General features: G+C 51.2%; 12 protein-coding genes across 12 annotated transcripts; 3 read left to right on the top strand and 9 right to left on the bottom strand.

The window, feature by feature from the left end:
* Positions 1–401: 401 nt before the first annotated feature.
* Positions 402–1,768, bottom strand: N7533_010709 (transcription initiation factor TFIID subunit 11 family protein; the record flags this gene model as incomplete). The annotated part of the gene is made up of 2 exons (XM_057107359.1): positions 402–1,149; positions 1,242–1,768. The coding sequence occupies 2 exons, from the start codon at positions 1,766–1,768 to the stop codon at positions 402–404; spliced, it is 1,275 nt and encodes a 424-aa protein (XP_056954737.1).
* Positions 1,769–2,922: 1,154 nt separating this feature from the next.
* Positions 2,923–4,491, bottom strand: N7533_010708 (adenosylmethionine decarboxylase SPE2; the record flags this gene model as incomplete). Its single annotated transcript, XM_057107358.1, has 2 exons — positions 2,923–4,313; positions 4,371–4,491. 2 exons carry the CDS (start codon positions 4,489–4,491, stop codon positions 2,923–2,925), a joined length of 1,512 nt encoding a protein of 503 aa, XP_056954736.1.
* Positions 4,492–6,176: 1,685 nt separating this feature from the next.
* N7533_010707 (TATA-binding protein-associated factor TAF6) lies at positions 6,177–7,623 on the bottom strand (the record flags this gene model as incomplete). The annotated part of the gene is made up of 3 exons (XM_057107357.1): positions 6,177–6,722; positions 6,779–7,197; positions 7,254–7,623. The coding sequence occupies 3 exons, from the start codon at positions 7,621–7,623 to the stop codon at positions 6,177–6,179; spliced, it is 1,335 nt and encodes a 444-aa protein (XP_056954735.1).
* Positions 7,624–8,166: 543 nt separating this feature from the next.
* On the bottom strand, positions 8,167–9,549 carry sfh5 (CRAL/TRIO domain protein; the record flags this gene model as incomplete). The annotated part of the gene is made up of 2 exons (XM_057107356.1): positions 8,167–8,848; positions 8,912–9,549. The coding sequence occupies 2 exons, from the start codon at positions 9,547–9,549 to the stop codon at positions 8,167–8,169; spliced, it is 1,320 nt and encodes a 439-aa protein (XP_056954734.1).
* Positions 9,550–11,904: 2,355 nt separating this feature from the next.
* Positions 11,905–13,540, bottom strand: N7533_010705 (membrane insertase OXA1; the record flags this gene model as incomplete). Its single annotated transcript, XM_057107355.1, has 3 exons — positions 11,905–12,573; positions 12,634–13,386; positions 13,451–13,540. The coding sequence occupies 3 exons, from the start codon at positions 13,538–13,540 to the stop codon at positions 11,905–11,907; spliced, it is 1,512 nt and encodes a 503-aa protein (XP_056954733.1).
* A 439-nt stretch (positions 13,541–13,979) lies between these two features.
* On the bottom strand, positions 13,980–14,434 carry N7533_010704 (TOM13-domain-containing protein; the record flags this gene model as incomplete). The annotated part of the gene is made up of 2 exons (XM_057107354.1): positions 13,980–14,087; positions 14,150–14,434. 2 exons carry the CDS (start codon positions 14,432–14,434, stop codon positions 13,980–13,982), a joined length of 393 nt encoding a protein of 130 aa, XP_056954732.1.
* Positions 14,435–14,706: 272 nt separating this feature from the next.
* N7533_010703 (ankyrin repeat domain-containing protein) lies at positions 14,707–15,453 on the bottom strand (the record flags this gene model as incomplete). Its single annotated transcript, XM_057107353.1, has 1 exon — positions 14,707–15,453. The coding sequence occupies one exon, from the start codon at positions 15,451–15,453 to the stop codon at positions 14,707–14,709; it is 747 nt and encodes a 248-aa protein (XP_056954731.1).
* A 601-nt stretch (positions 15,454–16,054) lies between these two features.
* N7533_010702 (protein phosphatase regulator SHP1) lies at positions 16,055–17,375 on the top strand (the record flags this gene model as incomplete). The annotated part of the gene is made up of 4 exons (XM_057107352.1): positions 16,055–16,129; positions 16,193–16,451; positions 16,511–16,595; positions 16,658–17,375. The coding sequence occupies 4 exons, from the start codon at positions 16,055–16,057 to the stop codon at positions 17,373–17,375; spliced, it is 1,137 nt and encodes a 378-aa protein (XP_056954730.1).
* A 513-nt stretch (positions 17,376–17,888) lies between these two features.
* Positions 17,889–18,932, top strand: N7533_010701 (Mrp/NBP35 family ATP-binding protein; the record flags this gene model as incomplete). The annotated part of the gene is made up of 1 exon (XM_057107351.1): positions 17,889–18,932. One exon carries the CDS (start codon positions 17,889–17,891, stop codon positions 18,930–18,932), a length of 1,044 nt encoding a protein of 347 aa, XP_056954729.1.
* A 344-nt stretch (positions 18,933–19,276) lies between these two features.
* Positions 19,277–20,543, bottom strand: N7533_010700 (uncharacterized protein; the record flags this gene model as incomplete). The annotated part of the gene is made up of 2 exons (XM_057107350.1): positions 19,277–20,066; positions 20,107–20,543. The coding sequence occupies 2 exons, from the start codon at positions 20,541–20,543 to the stop codon at positions 19,277–19,279; spliced, it is 1,227 nt and encodes a 408-aa protein (XP_056954728.1).
* Positions 20,544–20,957: 414 nt separating this feature from the next.
* On the top strand, positions 20,958–21,907 carry N7533_010699 (COG2 family protein; the record flags this gene model as incomplete). Its single annotated transcript, XM_057107349.1, has 2 exons — positions 20,958–20,972; positions 21,038–21,907. The coding sequence occupies 2 exons, from the start codon at positions 20,958–20,960 to the stop codon at positions 21,905–21,907; spliced, it is 885 nt and encodes a 294-aa protein (XP_056954727.1).
* A 161-nt stretch (positions 21,908–22,068) lies between these two features.
* On the bottom strand, positions 22,069–23,134 carry N7533_010698 (mitochondrial 54S ribosomal protein uL1m; the record flags this gene model as incomplete). Its single annotated transcript, XM_057107348.1, has 4 exons — positions 22,069–22,161; positions 22,220–22,615; positions 22,641–22,785; positions 22,866–23,134. The coding sequence occupies 4 exons, from the start codon at positions 23,132–23,134 to the stop codon at positions 22,069–22,071; spliced, it is 903 nt and encodes a 300-aa protein (XP_056954726.1).
* Positions 23,135–23,322: the final 188 nt, after the last annotated feature.

Genomic DNA, 23,322 nt, shown 5'->3' with positions numbered 1-23,322 from the left:
GATGAATCAGATGCATTGGAATGTGTGATCTAAATTAAAGATACTCAATTCACGCTATTCGTATATAGGTGTCACATATCTAAGCCATGAAGCCTGTATTGAACAAAGTCCAATATAAGAAGTACGCCATGGATAGTGCGGGACGGTTAGTAAAGAACTATTCGCAAACGAGAGAAGGAGAAAAGAAAAAAGAAAAAAAGGTATGGGGTGGAAATTTGTATGTCCTGTCATTATCTCCTGTCCGCTACTATGTAGATATTCCGCCGCGTAGCGAAATTGAATGAGAACCCAGAAGCAAAAGCAAAAGAAATGCCCGCCCAGCCAACCGAATACGCCAATGCAATGGAATGAGGGAAAGAAAAAGAAAAAGAAAAGAAAATCGAGCAAAAGGTCACGAATGATCAACGGAATAGTCGACGACCACCAACACTGCCAGAATTCCAGGTAAAAGCACCACTAACCCCGAGATTCTCCATACTCAGCCCTGAGTACCCAACACCACCGCCCTCACCATCACGCTTAATGCGCCGCACCGCTTCACGCAAGTGCGAGGGTAGGAGCTGGCCACGGTGTGGATTGGGTGGGAGGCGGAATTCGCGGCGTTGTCGCGGGGGAACAGGACTTGAAACCGCGGAGTGAGCGGGCCTTTTTGAAGGAGAGGGAGAGACATGAGGTCCGGGAGCTGGAGATGATGCGGCGAGATTTGTGTCGGACGGCTCTTTCTTGATGCCATCACTGTGAGATCCGCTAGCGGGAACTGGTGTACCTGAGGGTGTAGGCGTCGCTGGCTTGGACTGGGACTGTGTTGCTGCTGCTGCCGCCGCCGCCGCAGCTGCAGCAGCAGCAGCTTCAGCTCGCTCAGCTCGGGCCTGCGCTGCTTTATCAGCCGCAGCTTCCTGAGCCTCGAAGGCTTCACGAGCAGCGAGATCATGGGCATCGGCCCATTGATCCTGAACCGTCCGGGCCTTTTCAACAATTTCACCAGCAAAAACCTTCGTAAAACCATTCACTGTAGTCACGACGCTAGCCGGGACAGACTGTGAGAGCGCATGATTGACGATACGACGGAGGGACTCCTTCCTAAGCTTCGCCCGCTTGAAAATATCATACCGCTCAGACTGCGCGGAATTAAAAGCATCGACAAGAATCCTGTAAAGCGGACATCCGTTAGCCATCATCATTTTCAAACCAACCCACTCCCAGATCCGTAGGGTAGGGTAGGGTGCAGCATTGAAACATACGCAAGATTCTTCTTCTCAGCCTCCGTATCCGTCGTCCCCTCATCCCTCCCCAAAAGCTCCCCCTCATCATAATCATCATCGTCATCCCCATCATCCGCCTGGGCACCACCACCTCCACCTGCACCTCCTCCGCCGCCACCACCCCCTCTCACCGAAGCCCCATCACCATCAACCGACCCCATCCGCGTATCCCCCGCGCGCGAACTAAGCGCATCCTCCCGCTCCAATTCCCTCGCCTTCTCGGCTTTACTCTTTCGCCCGCGTTTCTTTCCCCTTGCCGCTGCGCCCGAAAAGACCCCGTCAGCACTCGCTCCGCCGAGACTTCCAGTAAAACTGCCTGTCACACTGCCAGCGTCGCTCGTCGCGCCGAAGCTGCGCTCCGCGTCGAGGTTGACTGGGAAAGACGTTTGACGCAGCGGGTGCATGCGCGCTTTTTTGCCGATGGGTTGAGAGGAGACGGATGATATGGAGGGTCTTTTTAGGGGGTTGGGACCCGCGGTTTGGTGGTAGGGTGGTGGTGAGGACATTTTGGGGTGGTTAATGAGGTAGGTGTGAGTTTTTCGGGTTCGTAAGTGTTGTATGGTGAGGCTGAATCGAGGTAAGGTGAGATAGGGCCGTTGTGGGTTTGTTTGATCAATCAATGTACTGTTGGTGGTAGATAGATTGCTGGAGAGACTCGGCGAGGAGTCCGCGGACCTTCAAGTGTTGAAATGCCGGGTTCAGGATGTGGGGAGCAACATCTATACAGACGCAAAGCAGGTGAGAATGCCTCGAGAAATAGATTTTCCTGGATCAGTAATAGCCAATGATGACCTCCAGATGATGGTCGACAGTTGGATGAGTGGAAATCGTTGTCGCGCGATTGCAAGTAAGGTCAGTTCGATACTTGAGATAACTACGAATACTGCCGGGATGGAGTTACCGCCTACCTACGTAGCCTACCGTACTAACTCGTGGTTATATCTAGGTAGTCCCTGAAGTTACTAACTACCTAGGTACTTAAGGTAGTATCTGGGCACCTTCCATATTAATCTAATCTTGACTTGCCTTCCCTTCCGACATAAAAATACCTAGGTACCTGGGTACTAGTAGACATATTCCAACCTCCCTTGTACTCCATGCCCGTGACCTTTCAGCCAAACTGCAGGATGATGGAACTAGACTTATAATTCCCGAAGTACAAATTTGGTTGCTACCAGTAAGTTATTCGGCTAGGTACCAGAGAAGGTGTTAAATTGGATCGATATTCCGGTGAGAATACGCGCAACTACGAACTACAATAAGATATTACATTTCAGTTCGAGTATTGACAAGCAGTAAAAAGCTTCCGTTAAATTATAAATAAAGAATGGCTGAAAAAGAAAATTCACAAAAACTTTATATCAAAATCGCTGATGAGACCCAGCTTAAAGCATGGACAAGAGAACAAGACAAGACAAGACAAGACACGACGCTGAGTGCATAAACATTCAATGTTGCGTACTATGTAAAGACAGGAAGTTCAATTCACAAATTCACGAAATGAAAAGGCAAAATGAAAACCAATCACAAGATGGACATGAAAATGCGCAAAAGTCGAAATCAATCGACTGCGTAGCATGCCGGCTGGAAAAGGCCAGCCAGAGAAGAGTGAAGACAGTGGAAGTTCGGAGACTTCAACCTTCAACTACAGTATGAAGTTCTAGAACTTCTCTCCAAGCCGGGGTGCCCCCCCTTTCCAGTCGTTGCGCTCATAGTAACGGAACACAAGATCGTACCCGTTCAGATCATGAACGATACGGTCAACACGGCGGTAGCCCTCCACATGCTCAATCTTGGGACTGCGGCGCAAAGCTTGGCGCTGCGCGTGAGAGATTTCGTGGAAGCCATTTGCATCGGCCTCAAGCTCCTCGACAGTGGGCTTGGTTTCAAACAAGGTGATGCTGAAGCGACCAGGCTTGAAGATATCGACGACCTGCTGGATGATGTCGGACGTGGTCTTGCCGTTCTGAGAGTGCGGCACGTTGGTCTCAAAGGACGCGTATGAGCAATGTGGCTCTGGCGTGACGTGAACGGTGAAGTAGTGAGTAGGTCCCTTGCTATCCGGAGCAGGAACAACGCCGTTCGCAGAGAAACCGCAGGGCGTGAATAGATACGCATCAATGCGAGCATCCGGGAACTTGTTCTTGGGATAGACGTCTGAAAGACCGCAGGACTCAGAGACCACAGTACCGAGAGCATGGCCTTCCGTCGTCAACTCCGCTGGCAGGATACCGCTACTCTTCATATCAAGATCATCCTCTGGGTCGGAGTTGTTGCTGAAAACATCCAAGTGCTCAACGTCGTCATCCTTTTCGAGGCTGCGGAAGCGTTTCTCCGCCGTGGCGGCGGCATTCTCCAGATAGAATTGCTTTGCGTTCTCTTCGTCGAGATCGGTCATCAAGACCTCCAGAGTCTCATCATGCTCATCACACTCAGTGGCGACAGGAGAAGGGGGGAAATCGAGGACCTTGGTCTCAGTCTCGGTGAATTCAACATCTTCCTCCTCCTGTGGGCTCGCCGGGGGAGTGAGCAAGGTATGAGGCTCAGTCAAGTACAAGTACCAATGCTCTCCATTCATCTTGCCAATCATGTAGGCGCTACCGTTCTGGAACAGCTTGTCCATGTTGCGAACCTCATCGCGCCAGCTGCGGTGAGGGCCCCGTTGACGGTCAGGGAACAAGAAGTTTTTGCGGCTATAGAAAACCCGGTAAGGGGCCGCAGCGACAGTGATTCCGCGAGACGGAGGTGCAGTAGCGCGCGGGAAGCCTGCGAAGAGAGCGGCGATCTCCAAGATGCGCGGGAGGCCGGACAGCAGAGTCGTGGTACCACATGTTTTCAAAATGAGCTTGTGCGGCCAGACAAACATGCTGGACTCAGAAAGCAGGTAGGCATCCGCGTCCTCGGATGAAACAATGGAGAGAACCTGGCAATTGACCAAGTCGAGCATGTCCTTCCAGATGTCGCTGGGAACCTTCTTCAAGCCCTCTGGGCCGGCAGTGCCAAGCTCACTGGCAGATGGAGCAAACCATACTTCGAGCAACTTCTCGGGACCTATTTCGATCGAGTCAGAACATGCATAGGGATAAAAGGTGGGTGGAGTCGACTAACCTTCAAAAGCATTGCTGGAGTCGAGGTCCTGAGTGGCCTCGTAGTTGATCGTCAGAGAAGGTGTCCCCGCAAAGGAGGATGGCGAGGTAGTGTAATTCTTCGGAATACCGACGCAAACCATTTCCGCTGAATGTTGCAGCCTAAGCTGTTATGATTGAAGCACTGAACGGAATGAAGTTGTGGGAGACGTCGGACCGCCCTGGGAACCGTGTGTATGTAGAGACAAAAGGCTTTAGAAGCACTGTCTACTTGCTCAGACGCACAAGGGGGCGGTGCCCGTCTGAGAAGAGAAGGCCTTTAGGACGAAACTAAACTGGCTGACAGGCCAGCGAGATATAAACCCAAACAGACCAGGAGGGCCGCTAGGGAGGGAGAAATGCGTAGGCGAGGAAAAAGATCGTACAAGGAATGGTGACGATCAGTCAAGTACCCTCGTCCTGGAAGATACCGATACCGGTAAAAGTATCGGGTCTAGCAGAAGAGAGTATCTGCTCTGGTATGGGGTGATGGGGAAAAGTGGCGGGGTGAAGATTATTTGCGGGAGTCGCGTTATCGAGGCCTGGAGAGGACCAAAGAGAGCAAGGTTAGCAATGGCGACGATATGAGTGGAGAAGAAATGGAATGAAAAGGAAGGGAAAGATAGTCGGGGGGAGAGGAGGAGAGGGGAAGGACCATCAATTGTCACTCTGTAACAAAAGAAAATGTTTGTGATCCCATTCGGATCTACTGCGGGCAAATTGGAGCACGATCTGCGTGTTCCGGACGGTTGTACGACGAGCGATTGAGGCAGATAGGAACAAAGGAATTGAGAATTGAGACAAATACATACTTGGCAGGCTTAGAGAGAAATCGCAGAAGATCCTTTGGGCTCATGGAATATGGGCAAGGAAATCTGGGTTAAAATTGCAGGTCGCGCGGGGCCAACATCAGTGAGGGGATGTGGAAGAGAAAAAAACGGGCAGGAGACTGTCGGTTAGACTCCGAGGGCCTCAATGGGTGCCCGAGATGCGATTGATTTGCTCCGGACACAGGTCACGAAGACAAGGCGTAGACTCTGGGGGTCTCGGTGGTCCAAAGATGCCACAAGTGATTGATTTGAAGACCTCTTGAGGAGGGGTGACAGCTGCAAAATGTTTGCGCTCGCTGGTGGTTTGGTTGGTAATGAGCGATTTTATCTGTGGGCCCGGGCTCGTGGGGCGCGATCAAAATCTGACATCAGGGAAATGCAAGTTAGCGGGTGGGTTGGGCTGCAGTCGAATTGACGACCGGAACTGGGATTAGTTACACTGGATCAATGGGGATGACACGAGAGTATGTCAGGAGAGGCTGATAATATGAGAATAAGAAGAAGAAGAGAAAATAGAAAAAAAAAAAAAGAGAGGAAGCAGGCTGAAGCCAAAAAAAGAAGCAGCAGGCGACAAGCAGTAGACCAGCCCCGATTGGGAAGTCACACGAGCGGTGATGCCTGGCAGAATTAACTTCCCGGCGTGCCTGAGCGGAGCGGAGATCCACTTACTTCCAGTACACTACTGTATGTACATGCACTTACAGTACTTACAGTTCTTACGCGGAGATAATCGGATTGGATGCCCTTGTTGGTTCTGCAGCTGCTTGAACCAGAGGCCTAGATGGCCTTGGGAACGTCATAGCTTGTTTGAATACTGAATACAATACGGAATACCCCCAAACCCCCCCTTAACGCCTGAGTCATAACGCCATGTCCCGTGCTGCAACCAAGTTGCTTCCTCCTTCCCCCCTTGGTCAAATGCAATGCACAAAGGATCCAAGTTCCCTTAGTCTTCTTGACTATGCTTCCATGATTATGTGCGCTAGCTGAACCTCGTTGGCCTCGGCAATGCGACTCGCGATCAGATCCCCCACCTTGTCGGTTAACTTTGACCGCAATTCCTCCGTCACTGCCGCCGGGTGGCCATTGGCCAACAATGCTTGACTATCCCGGAGTGATGCCAGGACGGCCACCAGCGCATTCAACACTCGTTCGGCCGCAGGTCGTCGAGCAGAATCATCAATTCCATCACTGAGCAACTTCGAATAATCGCTGAGATTGGGGATAATGAGCACACGCACCACCTCCGAGCCACCCACCGACTGCATTCCAATGACAGCTCCGTAGTGCGCCCCGAAGGGCTTGGAAGGGTCGAGGAAAGCCTTCAGGCAAGATCGAACCAGTCGAGGCTTGAGCATATGGGAGGAGTGAGAGTACTTTTTGGCAATAAGACCGAGCAGAGTCGCTGCGAGGTCACGCAGTGCAAACTGCTCGGCCAGGTCAGCTGCGCCACCAAGCTGCCGACCGATGAGACAAGTCAAGATGGAGGGGACAAGAGAGGCGATCTAGTAATTTCTGTCAGCGGGCAAACAGACTCACAAAAAATAGAAAGGAAACGCACATATGGGTCTACGTAGAGTGACTGATTCTGAACCAAGGCCTCAGCCATGTGCATTACCTGTGTCAACACAAAGATATCCTTGAGACCATGCGTGACCTTTTCGGCAATGAACTGGATAAAGTACGGCACCAATTGGTGAAGACCGGGATCTTCACGCAGACTGGAATACCCAGACGTGCGGAATTCCTCGCTGTTCTCGTCCAAGATAGCGCTGCAGACTTTCTCGAAGTAGAGCTGCAATTCCTTGGACAACACGTGTTTCACCAGCGGCTTGACAGACACGTCACCCGAGCCGCTCATTGCGGCCAGTGTAGAGTTGGCGTTAGGTCCCTTCGATGCCAGCTCGAGGTTGCGGGAGTCGGATGCTGTGGGATTTTGGGAAATGGAGGGCTGCACGCCTTCCACGGCGAGCCAGTGACCTACAAGACTCGTCAGCTCATGTGAGATAAAACCTAAGCGCTCAATCCGAGCTTACCAGTGAAGGAGACTTCTCGCGGCACCTTGGGCAAAGGCGCATTGATAAGCTTCTCGAAATCCACTTCCTCGTCTTCAACGTAGAACAACGGTTGGCCGGGACCGAGCGATGCCTCGCCGAAGCGGAGCGGTCGAAGAGACTCATATCCGTATAGGGGCTCGACATCCAGATTCCGTAGAGCAAGAGAGATGTCCTGAGTGGTGAGGACGGTACGTTTCGCGTGGCGCATCGATTTCAGCGCTTCCTCAAGGACCTGGGCGACCCGGTATTCAACGTCGCGGGCGAGATTCTCGGTCACATCGTGGTTGAGATTTGTGATACCGACGGATTCGGCAACATCGCGGATGTTATCTGGATTCCAGACAGACATGGTGGCTAATTTATGGTCTGGGTGCGCGAATGGATGAATGGATCGGGGGTATCGTTGACCGACGAAAGCAGCCGAAGGTAGATGGAAATGATTGGAGGGTCGGAAAAGAATTAGCAGGAAGTGAATCGCATTCTGAGAGACACAGCTCTCAGCTCAGGAAACAAGGAGAGGTAACCAAAAGTGACGAACCCTGTAAGTTCGATGGGCTAATAGTACCTTAACCTTCTGAACTGCCCCAGGGTCGCGCGGAGGAGGAAGCTTGTCATCCGGGTTGCAAACGGTGCAAACAGATCCAACTTTGGCCACGAATCAGCGGGCAATATTCTAGAACTACTTTTTATTCTTGTTTACAATCACTTCTTTTCTTTTTGGAAACTTCTTCGATCGATTCAAGCCTTTCTTCAGCCGATTAAGAATAACATGTTTGCGCTACGATTGCCTATCTATGAAAACACTTGAAACAACGCACCAAAACAAGAGTGGAGAGTGTCGCCACCGCTCCTCCGGGTATCACAACAGATGGCTCAACAGGAATATGAGCTTTTACTTAGTCTCCTCCTTGACTTTCTCCGCAGCTGGCTCCTCGGTTGGCTCCTGAATGGCCTCCTTAGGTTCCTCCTTGACGGGGGTCTCCTTGGCAGGCTCAGCAGCAGTAGGCTCATCCTTGGAAGCTTCCTTTACCTCGGAGCTCACGGCAGCTTCAGTAGGAGCAGCATTTGTGTCGCCAGAAGCCTCAGCAGGCTTTGCCTCCTCCTTAGGCTCCTGCTTCTTAACTTCGTTGTCTTCAATAAGCTGGACTGTGCGAGCCTCATCCTTCAGGTCCGCACCCTTTCCGCCGTAGATCTTAGGGAGCTTATCCGCAATGGCAGCAGGGAATTCACGAGCGAGGTTCGCGCCATTGGATATGGGGTGGAACTTGCGGGTCGTGTTGCGGCTCAGAATAAGCTTCATAGCAGAGAACATCCAGCCCATGATGGAGGGCACATTGACGAAGAACTTCTCGCGCAGCAGCTCAGGGTACGCGGTGGAGAAGACATCAATGGTCTTCTTCGTGGCGGTGCGAACCGCAGGGTCCATACGGAAGAACTTGACATTCAGGTAATCGTGAACTTGAACCATCTGATAAGGGTCCTTTTCACCATCGTAGTCGATCACGGTCGTAGCGTCCTTCATCTTCAGGTCTTGGACGGCAAGTTCCATGAGGGCTGCGCGCCATTTGACGAATCTGTTTGATATTAGTTTAGTTCCAATGATTTTTTTCGGGCGCTAGAGTAAAGCGTTGACTTACTCGTCCGAGTCCGAAAAGGTCGCGCTCATATCTTTGACTGCGCCATAGATGTTCCATGTGAAAACCAGAGGACGACCATCCTCCTCGTAGGTAGTCAGATATCCCAGGCCTCCGTACTTTGTGGCGCTATAGCGACCCGACTCGATCAGTGCCAATGGGTTGGTCTGCTTGCGCCACTCGAGCGCCTTGCGAAGCTGGTCCTCGGCAGCTGCCAGGTTTCCCTCGTTGGCGCGAAGGAATTTGATCAGCACGTTGACGGTGGGAATATCGGCGGTATCCTTGAGAGGAACGCCCCACATCTCATCGTGGCCAGTCTTGGTGAGAATGGCGGGGAGATGGTCGAAGAACTCGCCCAGGGACGGGATCTTGGTCACGTATTCTGGCTTCTGGGGCTTTTGCTCCTCGGGCTTAGCTACTTGAGGCTCAGCGGCGATGGTGGTGGTAGTAGTTGGCAAGATTGCGTCCTTGACAGGTTGCTCAGTCTTCACATGCTCATCTTTGGCGGGTTCCTCAGGCTTGGTAGCGGCATCGGTGCCATTGGTCTCAACAATAGGGGCGGCGGGAGTTTCCGAGGACTCGGCTGTCGCAACGACAGGTTCCTCGACAGGAATCTGCTCAATGGGCTTCGGATCAGACATGGTGTGTGGTATGGTGTGAGAAGAAAAGAATGAACGGAGAAGCTTGAAGTAGAAAATAAAGAGCTCAGGGAAATTAATAAGGGGGGGGGGGAATAGGAAAATAAGAAATTAAGGCAGGGGCTACCTTGTCAGGGACCACTCAACTTATCAATCGCGGCCCCCACTCTACCTGTCATCCCATCTTCTATTCAGCTCATTCCGACGCTAATTAGAGGATGCTGATTATACTTGCGACCAGTCCAATTCTACTAATAATCATGCATTGACTTCCGCTCCCATGAGATCGGTACCTGAACCACTCAGGCTGTTGGGTACATCAACTATACGGGATATCCGTACTACACTTTGCCTACGGCCGTAGGCAACAACTTGATGGTAATCACTGGCAGTTAATTGGTTATTTCATTTTTACAGCACTCCATGAATACCTAGGTATACACTGATATACTCTAGTCGCACACGAGTAGTGCCACTTTGCATACCATATACTATTTCCTCGGTATATGGCCGCTAGCCCCTATTAGAGTAGTTCTTATACTACTAGTACTGACCACGAGCAGAACTTCAAGACCAAAGTGATCGATTGCAATACCGTTACAAGGTTGCAACATTGGTGCGACCCCTTAGTACCTAGGTATTTCCAGGTTCAACTTCAGTGCGACTACCTACTAGGTACCTAGGTTCCAGAAGTGCAACAATTCCACTGCAGGCGACGAGTCACACCTGATCCTTGGGCAATTTCCGAGAAGGCTCTAGAAAAGAAACATTGAAATGTCGATCTTGGGATTGACGCCAGAGACTACTAGTAACGGTATGAACTAACTAGATACTAACTAGCTAGTTCAAGTTATTGGTTACTAGCATTCCACGAATCGAACCTTAAAAGTACTAGTACTATTTTCACCCGTTTTCGGTGACACCGTGGACCCGAATACTACCATTTATATATCGATTTTGACCTGTCGGGTTCAAGGAAGGGCTGTTTCGATCGATCGCCGTAGAGCTCCACTTATAATTAACTACAGGGCTGGCATACAATCCAGTCTATAGGAAATGCAAGCTGGCCAACTTCAAGCTTAATATCTCTAGCCTACCTAGGTAACTTGAAGGTTATGATGCATTTGTAAACCAAAATTGTTATATTGCGGCCACTTGATTCTCTGGACGGATCTGGCATTGATTTGCCTACAATGAAGTACTATGACCGAAAGAAATCACCTGCGCATCATATAAGCCACGACATCCAAGACACTTCTCGCTGTTGTTAAGACTATACTTTATTGAACTCATTCTCAAGCTAGGTCTGTTGTGAACTTGAAACGGAGATAATCATTGTTTATCTTCAGAATATGCATATGCACATGATGCCAGCTGCTGGTTTCCTCGGGTGCACTCAAGATTTTTATTTATTTTCTTGAGAACTCCATGATGCACTCATGACGAAGGGTCTGGGGATTGGTACAGGTACTAAGAGACGGCCCCGGGGCCTGGGGCTAGGGCAAATCTGCTCCTCAAAGGAGGAGCTGCTCTCCTGGTGACGCGAGAAGTGGTGTCTGCCAATCTATATCTAGGTAATACTAGTAAATACACAATGACCTTGGAAAAATGACTTACTCACGATATAGGTGCGCATCTCTCAATTTTCTTCGAGGCTAACTCGAGGATTATAACCCTAGAAAGGGCGCTGTTAAGGAGAAACAATCAAAAAAAACCTCGCCAAATACAAGGTACTGAGGATAGGCTTAGTCAGTTCACATCGTTTTAGGCCCCAGGTATCTAGCCCTTTGGCAGCCTCAGCTAGCCCTGGGATTCTTTTATTCTTTTTACCCTACATATCCCTATGTGACTATCTCTCTGATCTTCCATCGGTGTGAGATCTGAAAGAAGCTGAAGCTATTCAAGATCAAACCACATCCTTCTAACTTCTTCTCTATCTCTATCGATAATATTCAAAGTTTGGACAAAAAGGGGAAGTACATGCAGCAGGTAGGTAGGCATTGCTTCATTGGTTATTTACTTTACTGCCCAGACAGCACTAGTAAACTAGTCTCTTTGTTCAATCTGTAAATTGTTGGCTTTTTCCAGTCCAGTTTATTACAACGACCTGCCAATCTATGCACGTTGCCTTAGCTCGACCACTTACTTGAAATTTGCCCGTTATAAAACTTGGGCATTTGGAGCAACCAATGCTAATTGCTTGGTTACTACTACTAGTAGTACAACATTTTCGTTTGCCACGATTACTATGCACTAGACATAAAGTAGTGTAGTCTCTTTGATTCTAAGCTGGAATACATGAAAAACAAATTATCAAGTAAATCGCCATATTGTACAGTTTATACACGCTGATAAAGATTATTTGCGGCCCCGGGACTGCTGAGCAGCATTTTGGTGCCTCTGGAAGGAAGCCTTAGCCTTCTCACGCTCAGCGCGGAGAGCCTGCATCTGAGCGTTCCGACGGGCGTGATTGCGCTCTTCGCGACGGAAACTATCCACAGACTGCTGCTCCTGCTCATACTCCAGGGCCTTCTTGCGCTCGGCATCAGTCAGGCGCGGTGGCGGGGCGAGAGTGCCGTCGGCATTCTTCGCCGGGCCTTTGCCGGACGCTTCTGAGAACTTGGTGCTGATATCGGTCTTTGCTTGACGGAAGTGCTCGGACATGCCATCGACCAACTTGTCGATCTTGCTCACGTTCTGGTTGTCGGGCTTCTTCTCGACCTCGGCCTTGGGCTTAAGTCGTGCATCCACCTGCTTCTGCAGTTTCGCAAGGTAGTCCTGCACATCCGAGACGGAACTATCCGCTACGTACTTTCTGGTAATCGTCATACCCATCATGTTGCGGAATTTGTTGGAGGTGACCATGTAGGACTGGCCCAGTGCGAATGCACCGGTGGCGACGAAGTAGAGCTGGAGTGCACTAGGCATGAATGCCATGAAGAGGAAGGAGATTGCCGGTAATCCAATCGCCATGGACTTTCCGGCAGCGCTGTTCATAAAATCACCCATGCCAGACTCACCACCTCGCTGTTTTGGTCAAAGTTAGCTGGATACTATTGCCGATTTGGGTGCGAGGAGATGACTAACCTTCAACGTCATGTACATAAATGCGGAGGTTACGACAGGCAGCATGTAGTAGGGGTCGGAAATTGTCAAATCATTAATCCAGAGAACAGATTCGTCCAGCATTGCTGGGACGGGGAGCGAAGCCATGCCACGAACAACTCGGAAGGTACCGAAACCAATGGGGATTTGTAGCATGGGAATCAAGTTCTTCCAGGGGTTGACACCATTCTCCTTATTTACTGCTGACAATTCAGCTCTCTTCCGTTGTACTTCGATTTGGTTTGAATCTTTCAGGGCCTGCATCATCTGGTGTCGGATGGGTTCGGTCTTAGGCTTCAGGTTTTGGATCTTGGCGCCTTGGTCCGAGGCAGTAAGCATCGGCTTCAGCAGCGCAAGACGGACAACGAGACCCGCGCCGACGATACTGGCCCACCATGGCAAACCAGCAGTAATGTGTAAATGCTCGATTAACCACTCAATCATGGCGGCAGGGCCCCAGCCGAAGTCCAACCCAAGTTCTTTCAAGTATCCGATATGCTCGGGGATTTTCGTGATGTCGAATGCCTCGAGGTCACCGGCGTCGGAAAGTCCCTCCAACGTACCCTGGGCTGGGGCCGGGTCGGATGCCGGAGTGGACGAAGTCGAGTTGAAACGAATCGCAGCCGGGCCAGCCACGACTGAAGCAGCCCGCCATGGGGCACTGCCAGAGAGACCGGAGTTCAATTGGTTCCGAAGACCTGCGACCCGTGAGTGTTGAGATCGGAAAGTCGATACCTATGCAGAGAATCGGTCAGTCATGCTACTCTTCCGGTCCTGACATGACAGGGACGAGACCAACCGATCGTGTAGATCGAGGGACCGCAGTAAGCCTTTGGCGCGCAAACGCGGCCGCCGTACTGGGCCCTTTCAGACCAGCAGCTCCCATCATTTTTATTTTGAGAATATGACGAGTTGCCAGACAAGATTGGGGTAGCGGAGAATCGGCCACGAATCGCGGCGCGCCGGCGTTGAGACTTTTTTCTGCCGGGCGGCCAAGTGCCGGTAAACACCCGGGATTGGACCCGGATATCACCAGGTACGGAGTACGGATACATTACACTACTATAGTTAGTTACTATGTAGTAACTACTCCTTGCTATCAGTTCTTCTCATGGTAATATGTAGCAGGTAAATTCCAGTTCGCCAGGCGCCATCTGAGTAGTCTATGTACACGCAAAAAAAAAGTCACCACGTAGGGAGGGGTGACCACGGCAAGTATCGCATTCCAAAATGTGCCGCTTTTTGTATTTCCCATATCAATGCAGATCCTGCTTCTTCAGAGAGATCTCTATTGTAGAGTAGAATGTATGGAGTTGGCGGTCTGTCATTCATTCTAGAGAAGTAGTGTCGTTTAAGGTCCTGCGACGTTCGGAGGGGAGTTCACGAATCTCAACCCCGGGACCAACGGCGTGTGCTCGGCGGTAATTGGGGAAGATCTGAAGAGGGTTTGATAATTAGTGGTTGAATTTGCGCAACAACGCATCTCCGTCAAGCGTACCTTGGTGTTTGACCATCCCAGTCGGAAAGCCGCCTCGTGGGCAAACAGCTCGCCGAAGCCCAGCATCAGACCATTCACAAAGGGGAGAAGAAGATTGATCGCGGCGCCGCGTAGGAGACCCCAGACGCTAGGCGGTTGGTAGAGGATCATGGGTGAGCCCGAGCTGGAGCTTGGGGATTCGGATTGCGTCAAGTCGTTGTTTGGCGAGTAGTTTTCCGAATCGGAGGGGAGCGTAACGGCGGAGTCGAAGAGCTCGGCTCGCGAGCCAGAAGCATGGGATGCCATGGCCACAAAGAACAGAGGGGATTCGAGTATCGAGAGAGGGAGTTGAGCACGACGAGTGGTATGGATTAGTCGGTTGACCTGGGCCAGGTATCCGCCGTGGCGGTGGTCCGGGGTGAATTCGCTTAGTCATTGGGTTAGTGCCGTATAGTACCATGACTATGTAGTTACTAGTTATGTCCCTTTGGACATACTGTAAGATTCAAGAACAAGTGTCTTACTTATATTTCATGTCTGTCTACTCGGGCATACATAAGCCAGGCCAGTCCACCAATTCACCTGTCAAGTTTCAGTTCTAGGATCTTGATAACCGCTTCGTGGCCATACTTTCTCGCCAAAGATAGTGGTGATTCGCCCTCGCTGTCCGTAGTGTTTGGGTTGACTCTGCCTGTGGCCAGCAGTGTCCTCACCATCGACTCACATCCGTACCGCGCTGCTGCTAAAAGTGGTGATAGCCTGGTAGGTCCTTTACCACCTAGATCGGCTCCTGCTGCGATCAAAAGGTTGACAATCGACTCGGACTCATAGGCTGACTCTGCTGCTAAGCATATAGCTGTTCGGCCATCGGGAAGAGCGTGATCCAAATCTATACCATCGGTATCAAGAAGCAGCTTTACAACTGCTTTATGGCCGTTCCATGCCGCATGGCAAAGCGGGGTGAAATCAAAGCAGTTAAAGTTGACGTTGACTCTACCAGTTGAAAGTAGTTCCTTGACCACTAAGTCGTGTCCATGTTTTGCCGCACAAATCAGTGGTGTTTCTTCATCCGGGTTCTCCTGGTCAGGGCTAACACTCTTATCATAAGCGAGAATCAGCTTGACGACTTCATGGTTGCCGTTTTCTGCCGCCAAGGCCAACGGCGCTACCTCATTATAAATGCAGCCTTCAAGCTCCAACCCTGCTTCTAGTGATTTTCGAGCTGTACTACTAGTATCCTTTCCATTCTGAGCCTCAGCCGCACGCAATATTGCCCTTGGTGAAAAAGATGCGACATCCCGACGGTAGAGGAGGGAGTCAAGCATTTTGCAAAGGTGGGTGTTGGTTTGAATCAAACTATTGAGATCCGCATTTGACTCCAAGTTCTTGGCAATCAAGAGTATCAGTTCATTTGATAGATGATAGAATGACATGATGAATTAACTTGATGGATGCCCAGGTGTTGAGTGGGTAATTTATGAATTCGTTCAAGGGATAGGGGATAGGGGAGAAGGGACAGAGGACCGGAAGAGATAGCCATGGAGGGTTAGGGGGTAGCCAAGAGAGGCTTCTGGCTTGGCTTCACATGCCACCTGGGTATTAACTCAGGATTATGTATATATCTACGAACTAGTAGTTAGTAGGAACTAGTATTAAGAAAAGAAGGCTAGAATACTTTAGAAGTATAGAGTCGGCCATCCGCCTCAGGCAACAACCGGAAGATCAGCCGCTCCGGCTGACCAATTGCAGTGACGTACCTGCCCGCGGTGTTTAGCTGGCTCATCCATCTCGAACTTGCTGTCTTCTTTTAAACATCTCTTTGCGTATAGCAAGCCCTCTTGACAGCAACCTATCCACACTGTCAAAATATTTCTCCCCAAAACTACAGCTTCCTTTGATCTTGGAATAACTGGCCAAGCTCCAAACATGGATCACAACCCCGCAGAGCACGATGAAGTCGTGTCTCAGTTCTGTTCTATGACAGGCACACAGCCTGAACAGGTAAGAATTCTGCTTTCTACAAGCCTCTCTACAGGCTTTTAACAAATATATTTCTTTCGCTAGGCCCAACAGTACCTTGCAGCCAACCATGGCGACATTGAAGCGGCAGTTACCGAGTTCTACGCGGAACAAGATGAGGCTTTGCAGGACATGAACGCTGGTGCTGTCCAACAAGTTGGTGCTAGAGAAGCTGCTGCTGCTACCGCTTCCGCTGCAGGAGGCCGAACACTGGGTGGTGCAGCTGTCCCCGCCTCTTCTGCTGCTCCGGCGGCCTCATCATCTTCGCGCCGCTCAGCGCCCAAAAAGAAGTTTGCGACTTTAGGTGATTTCTCAGGAGGAGACACTCACGACTCATCAGACGACGATGGGTCGGAGGACCAGGATTTCTTTGCCGGGGAGAGAAGTCTGGACTGGCAGTCCAGAACCCAGATGACCTCAAGAAGAAGATTCTCGAGAAGGCTCGGAGGTAGGCTTTGTAGTGTCCCTGCAGTGATGTCTGGAATTGGATACTGATACATGAGTACATAGAGCCCAACCCCCACCTTCAGACGATGCTCCCTCGCGCCAATCATTCTTCACTGGCGCTGCGCGCACTCTCGGTGGCGACGATGCTCCAAGTCGGGTGATTGACGATCCATCTGGCCCTGCTCCCCAGCGCTCTCAGCGCGTACAGCGTACTCTCCACTTTTGGGCCGACGGATTCTCAGTTGACGATGGTGAGCTCTACCGATCTGATGACCCTCGCAACGCTGAGATCTTGGAGGGTATTCGACAGGGCCGTGCCCCTCTCACGATTATGAATGTTCAAGCGGGACAGGAGGTGGATGTTGAATTGAAGCAGCATGAGGAAAAATACACCAAGCCTAAGCCACAATACAAGGCTTTCTCTGGATCCGGACAGCGCCTCGGTAGCCCGACGCCTGGTATTCAGAGCCAGCAACCTACTCCCCCAGCCGCTCCTGCCCAGCCAAGTGGCCCTCCTAAGCCCGAGGTGGATGAATCGCAACCCACAGTCACCCTCCAGATCCGCCTTGGTGATGGAACCCGTTTGACATCCCGATTCAACACCACTGCAACTATAGGCGACGTCTATGCATTCGTTAGGGTCGCATCTCCGGATAGCCAGAGCCGCCAATGGGTGTTGATGACCACTTTCCCTAGCAAGGAGCTCACGGACCAGGATGTCACTCTTGGTGATCTTCCCGAATTCAAGCGGGGAGGAGCTCTTGTTCAGAAGTGGACCTAAAAGCCACTCTCAATTGGGAAGGCTTTTCCATACGTCCCATCGCTTATCAAACACAAGCATTCCCCATCACTCTGTGTAGACTCCTAAAGAGACGTTTAATGATACATGCAGTACTGGCACTCACATGAAAAATTGAGCTATATTCCAGCTAGGTAGATCTACTCATACATGAATTCAAAAGAGAAACCTACCTCCTAGCTGAAATGATGTCCAGACCTTGTAGAAGCATCCATCGCATCCAACCGCGGGCCTTGCTTTAGTCAGAGGCCGATTGATAAGCATCCGAACATCGGCTTCAATCCCCACCTCGAAACTTGCCTTCGCTACTCTTTCATTCTTCACATACGACTGTGCAGCTATGCCTCTAGAAGGGGTGAAGAATATTGTCCTGGTGAGTATATAGCAGCAGCAATGCGCTTGACATCCGGAGTTTTCTCAATCCTACACCTACACCTCCGCCATCGCAGACTTTGCCCCTCACCAACAGCTTATCGATAACGATGAGCGCAAACGATGAGCACCCCTAAAGCTGTGGATGACATAGAGCAAGCTCGACTGGATTTAAAACTGCAAAGTAAAGCTAACCAAACTCTGTCGCAGGTCCTCTCCGGCAAGGGAGGCGTGGGCAAATCCTCCGTAACCCTCCAACTTGCGCTGGCGCTCTCCCTACAAGGCAAATCCGTCGGTATTCTCGACATCGACTTGACGGGACCCTCAATCCCACGCCTAGTCGGCCTCGAAGGAGAAAAGATCACACAGTCCCCAGCCGGCTGGCTTCCCGTCTTCGTCCACGATGCCACCACCATCCCGCCAGCTACAGAAACAGAAGGCGCATCACCTTCAACACCCACACCCCGCGGTTCGCTCCGCTGCATGTCCCTCGGCTTCCTCCTCCGCGACCGGGGCGACGCCGTCATTTGGCGCGGGCCTAAGAAAACAGCCATGATCCGCCAGTTCCTTTCGGATGTGGCCTGGGGCTCAACGGACTATTTACTCATTGATACCCCGCCCGGTACAAGTGACGAGCACATCGCGCTGGCAGAACAACTCCTGACTCTCTCGACGGCGGACCCGAGCCTCGCAGCTCAGAATAATATACCCAGATTAACTGGTGCCGTGCTCGTGACGACCCCACAGGCCGTTGCGACGTCGGACGTGCGCAAGGAAGCAAACTTTTGCGTTAAGACGAGTATTCCAATTTTAGGGGTTATTGAAAATATGTCCGGGTATGCTTGTCCTTGCTGTGGGGAGGTGAGCAATCTGTTCTCCAGTGGTGGTGGTGAGGTTATGGCGCAGCAGTTGGATATTCCATTCTTGGGTAAAGTGCCCGTGGATGTCAAGTTTGGCGAGCTTGTTGAAGGGAAGATGGAGGCTGGCAGCGATGATGAAGGTGAAGATGAAGGTGAAGATCCCGCGCAAGAGGTGCAGGCTCCTGTTGAGCCGGATCTCCGGCCTCTCGTTGAGCAATATAAAGATGGATGGTCTTATCCGCGATTCGAAGGATTCGCGAAGACTATTGTCGGATATGCACAGGAATCGAATGGGGTGGTGGCTTAGGCTAAAAATTTGAAGCAGCTTGAAAAGAAGCTATTGGGGTTCTTCTTCATTGATACCCGGATTATATCATTACATAGCATTGTTTAGGGCGTTGCATAGCTCGGAAAAAGCTTTTCATATGATTCAATTTCAAAGTTCACTATCATAAAAGAGAAGGTTGTTCAAGAAACAAGTGAGTATTCTTGACTTGGAGGGCGACTCCATATTATAGATTGTTTATAAGCATAGAATATGGAGGTTCGTTTGAGGGCATCACGCAGTCGTAAATCGTTATAGTTCATGGGTTGTTTGTTATATATGGATGACTTAGCTTGTCAAAGATGGGACTGGTCCTCAGTTGTTCGTCAAATGGTGGTTTCATCAAGGGATCGTGCGAGCATGGCTCGCAGTCGACTCTCCGCTGACTGCAGGGCTGGGCGAGACTCCGGCTCAGCTAGACGTGCAGTCCACTTCAACCAGCCAAGTACAGAGCGAACTGCTTCTGGCGCATACCATGTCTTTGACGTTGTAAAGTAGGAAGAGTTGAGGTGGTTGGGTGAGGGGGGTTGTGGTCCATTCAGAGTCTCCAAATCAGCTGCCTGTGCATCAACATGTGCTTCTGAGACTACTGCTGGAGTGGTGACATCGTTTGAGTGGCCGCCATCATGTTTCGCAGTTGTGTTCGTTGCTAGCAGATCTCGGCCGGTTTGAGGTCTTGTCACAAACTCACGAGTAGCCGTCGGAATACGGGCATCTGTGGCTCGAGCTGTCTCTGGCTGCATCGGGGGATATTGTATCTGTGTCCGCGTCGCCAGATCTAAACCCGAGCCACCGCTGCGCTCTCGCGCAGAAGCAGCCTGCCGAAGACTTTCCAAGTACCGGTAGAAAGAGAATGGATGAATCTCTTGACCGACATTCACCATGTTAGGATCATCGTCAAATATCACCACCCCTTCATCGGCACGCCGCTCATCGTTCGAGCTGGCTTCCTCCACCGGCCCCAAACCACCCTGCGGAGCCCGGATTTCTCCCAGGGGCGCAATATGACTTTCATATTCATTTGCCAGACTCAGCTTGCTGCGTCCACAGATCTCGGCGATCGAGTCCAGTGTACCGCGGATATCGGGCTCGATGGCCTGCAGTATACTCTCAATACTGAAATCCTGGACAGCCGGGAGCGGCGGCCCCGACGGACGAGGAAGAAGCCGGTGTCTTCGAGGCCGTGAACGGGAAGAACCGGCGAGGAGACATGGTAGAAGAAGACTGGTTCGTCGTTTCGTCGGCATTGCCAGAATATGCTCTCACGAGGACTGGTTGAGTAGGTTGTGTTGCGGGTCGTGCGGGTGCAGAGGGGAGGATATTGATACTCCGATCAGCTCGAGACGAAGAATGGAAATGAAGATCTTGGTTCATTTGACGCAGAGTAGTGGCGCGAAGGTGATAGTCAGGCTCGTCAGCTGCAGAGTCGAAGTGCCGCCAGCTTGCGTAGTGCGAGGGGCCTGCGCCTGCGTTGCCCGCTGGAGGCGCGTAGGACGGAGACAGGCGGGACCATCCTTGTCGGGGAAAAGACGAGGAGGACAGTCGTGTACCGTCCCAGCGCGTGGCCAGTGAGTCTAACGAAGTTGGGTCCATCCTGCACCAATGCGGATTACCGGAAGCTCTTTGTTATCACTGCAGGACAGCGCAGAGTAGATTGAATACCCCGCTCCGACTAGATAGTCGCGGGTCTGCAGGCTTGGGGTCGCCACACGTCTACTACAACCCTCACGAGGAGAGGTGCATCCAAGTGGCATACACGGTGCATGTACACTTCCGATGCGCTGGCAATGTGAATCAGTGGAGGTCCGGGAGACAAACACAAGCACAAACGCAAACACAAAAAATAAAATAAAACCAGTCAAGGGAGGTAAATGTAAAGGAAAGAAGGATAAAGGTGGACACCCAAAACAGACGCCAAGACTCGACTATGTCGGGGCTGGCCAACTCCACCACTCAGCTTCACCTGTCATCTTTACTTAATTTGGTCCGCGAGTGACTCCGTACATGATGAACCGATTACATGTAGGTCATTCCGATCATTCTCCGTCATTCCTCAACTTTTTCAAACTAACCCTCGTTCTTTCCAGTTTGGCGGCGACTCTGACGAGTCAGGTTCCGACTTCGACGAGGACCCCTCCGGCCTACCTTTCCCAGAACCACTTTCTCGAACCTCCTTCCTCGCCCCTGATTTCGATCCGGCTACATTCCTTTCCTCCTTAACAAACCGACATCAAAGCCTCGAGGACTTGCGACAAGAATTGCGCAGCTTGGAGCAATTGCTGAATAAGGAGTTGTTGGACTTGGTCAACGAGAACTATCAGGACTTCCTCTCTCTAGGCACAGCTCTCCGTGGTGGCGAGGACAAGATCGAAGGAGTCAAAGTCGGCCTGCTGTCATTTCAACGAGATGTGCAGTCCATCAGGGACAAAGTTGAAGCTCGCCGACGGGAGGTAGAGGGATTATTGAACCAAAAGCGACAACTCCGCACGCATGCAGATATCGGCAAAGACCTCCTCGATTATGTGGACCGGGTCGAAGAATTGGAATACCGATTGATGATCAAGAACGAATCTACTACGCGGGATACTCCTGAGGATGATGGGTCCGATTCCGAGTCCGATGTTTACGGAACCGATAGCGACGACAGTGATGAAGAGGAGCTTGGGGACGGGGCCGTACCTGTATCATTGAAACGGCTCGAGCGTCATGTACAGAAGTATGTGTTCCTCACGTCGATAGCCACCCGAGTGGGCGAAAGCCATCCTTTTCTGCTTGCTCAGCAACCACGCGTGGGCAAGATCAAGACAACTGTGCTGCTGGACTTGAAGACTGCACTGGAACAAGCCAGTCATGCTGGTGCTAAGCGCGACACAAGGACAATGGCAGTCTTGCGCCTCTACGACTTCATGGGCGAGGATGTGAGTGCAATTCTAGCACTCAAGAATCTGAAAGTATAGATCGATCGCCCCAGCGTCATTAATGGGCTAGAAATGCATAGCGTCGGCGTTCGGGTTTGTGGGAGTCTCTATTGAACAGATATGATACCATGATACACCATGTCCTTTCCTAATAAAACAAGATTTGTACACGCCAGTAGAGTATGAGAAAAATAAGTAATTTACACGCCGGTCAAGGCAGAGGTTTCGGGGGAGTCGTCAGTCTTGAACTCTCCGTTAAGACTGAAGCCGGTGCCGTGGGAGGAGCTCAGAACCTGGTGGACGTATTAGCGGGTTACTCTTTGTTTGAAAAAGAACTTCTCGACCACTCACAATTTCGTAAATCTCCTTGCTAATCCGGTCGTTGAGACCAGAAGCATCCTTCTTGATCTGGTCAATCGTTGTCCGCAAGTTGTCGCGCAATTGCTCCGGAGAGAATCCCAGTTGGCCGATTGGAAGACGGATGACAGCATCACGCTCGCGGTAGACGGTACCACCGCGAAGATCCTCAACACGGGAAGCAACATCCTCAACGACAGTACCGGCCTTTGCGCTGGGCATGAGGCCGCGAGGACCGAGGATTCGACCCAGGCCAGCCTTGTTGAGAGCCGGCACACTGTCCGGGTGAGCCAGGCAGCGGTCGAACTCGATTCGACCAGCCTTCACAGCCTCAAAAACTTCGGTTTCACCAACCAGGATGGCACCGGCGGCGAGCGCATCCTTCGCGTGCTTCGAATCGGGGGGGACAGATGACGCAAATTCGGGATTCGGTTTGAACGGCGTGAGGGAATCGGATCATGTTTCGGATGACGGGGCCATCTTTCCTTGTGCGCAGGCGAATGTGTGCCTCGTATTTGATGACGGTTGGATTGCAACCGACCTCCATGGCGCGGAGATAGCTGTTGTAGAGAACAAACGTTAGAAAAACAGAAGCGGTAAGATGTCACGAATCTCCTGCGACGATCAATTGCAAACCTACCGCATGGCATCACACAAAGTATACTGCTCCATATCCTTCAAGTTCTTTTGTCTGAATTCGAGAGGTCCTCGGCGAGAAGTCTTGGGCGGCGCGGCATGCTTGCCCTTTCCCTTCCCCTTGCTCTTGCTCTTCTGCGGGTTGCTTCCCATACCTCGGACCTGCTGAAAGATTGAGAGAGCGGGTGTCATTGAAGTTTCCCGAAGTGATGGGCGGCATGATGAGAGAATTCCGCGTGCCGCAGTGGGCATTGCGACGCCGAGGGACGACATGGCTTGGTGTTTGATGTGTAGATCCCAGCGGAGCGGAATTGTCGAGGTTTCTGACGGAGCTCTCGGTGCCCGGATAAAGTGTACGGCCGACCTCGCCGACATGACTCGCCGATATGACTCCGCTGCCCCTCCAAATTTCTAGTTCAGATCGTTGATCACCTTTCTGTTGTGCGCAAAGTGAACTAGAT

This window comes from Penicillium manginii (assembly GCF_028828005.1).
Source record: "Penicillium manginii strain IBT 31320 chromosome Unknown utg000008l:1.0-3226943.0:1.0-3228205.0, whole genome shotgun sequence".
Lineage (NCBI taxonomy): Eukaryota > Fungi > Ascomycota > Eurotiomycetes > Eurotiales > Aspergillaceae > Penicillium > Penicillium manginii.
The sequence above is the reverse complement of the archived record's forward strand: the minus strand, read 5'-3'. Positions and strand labels throughout refer to the sequence as shown.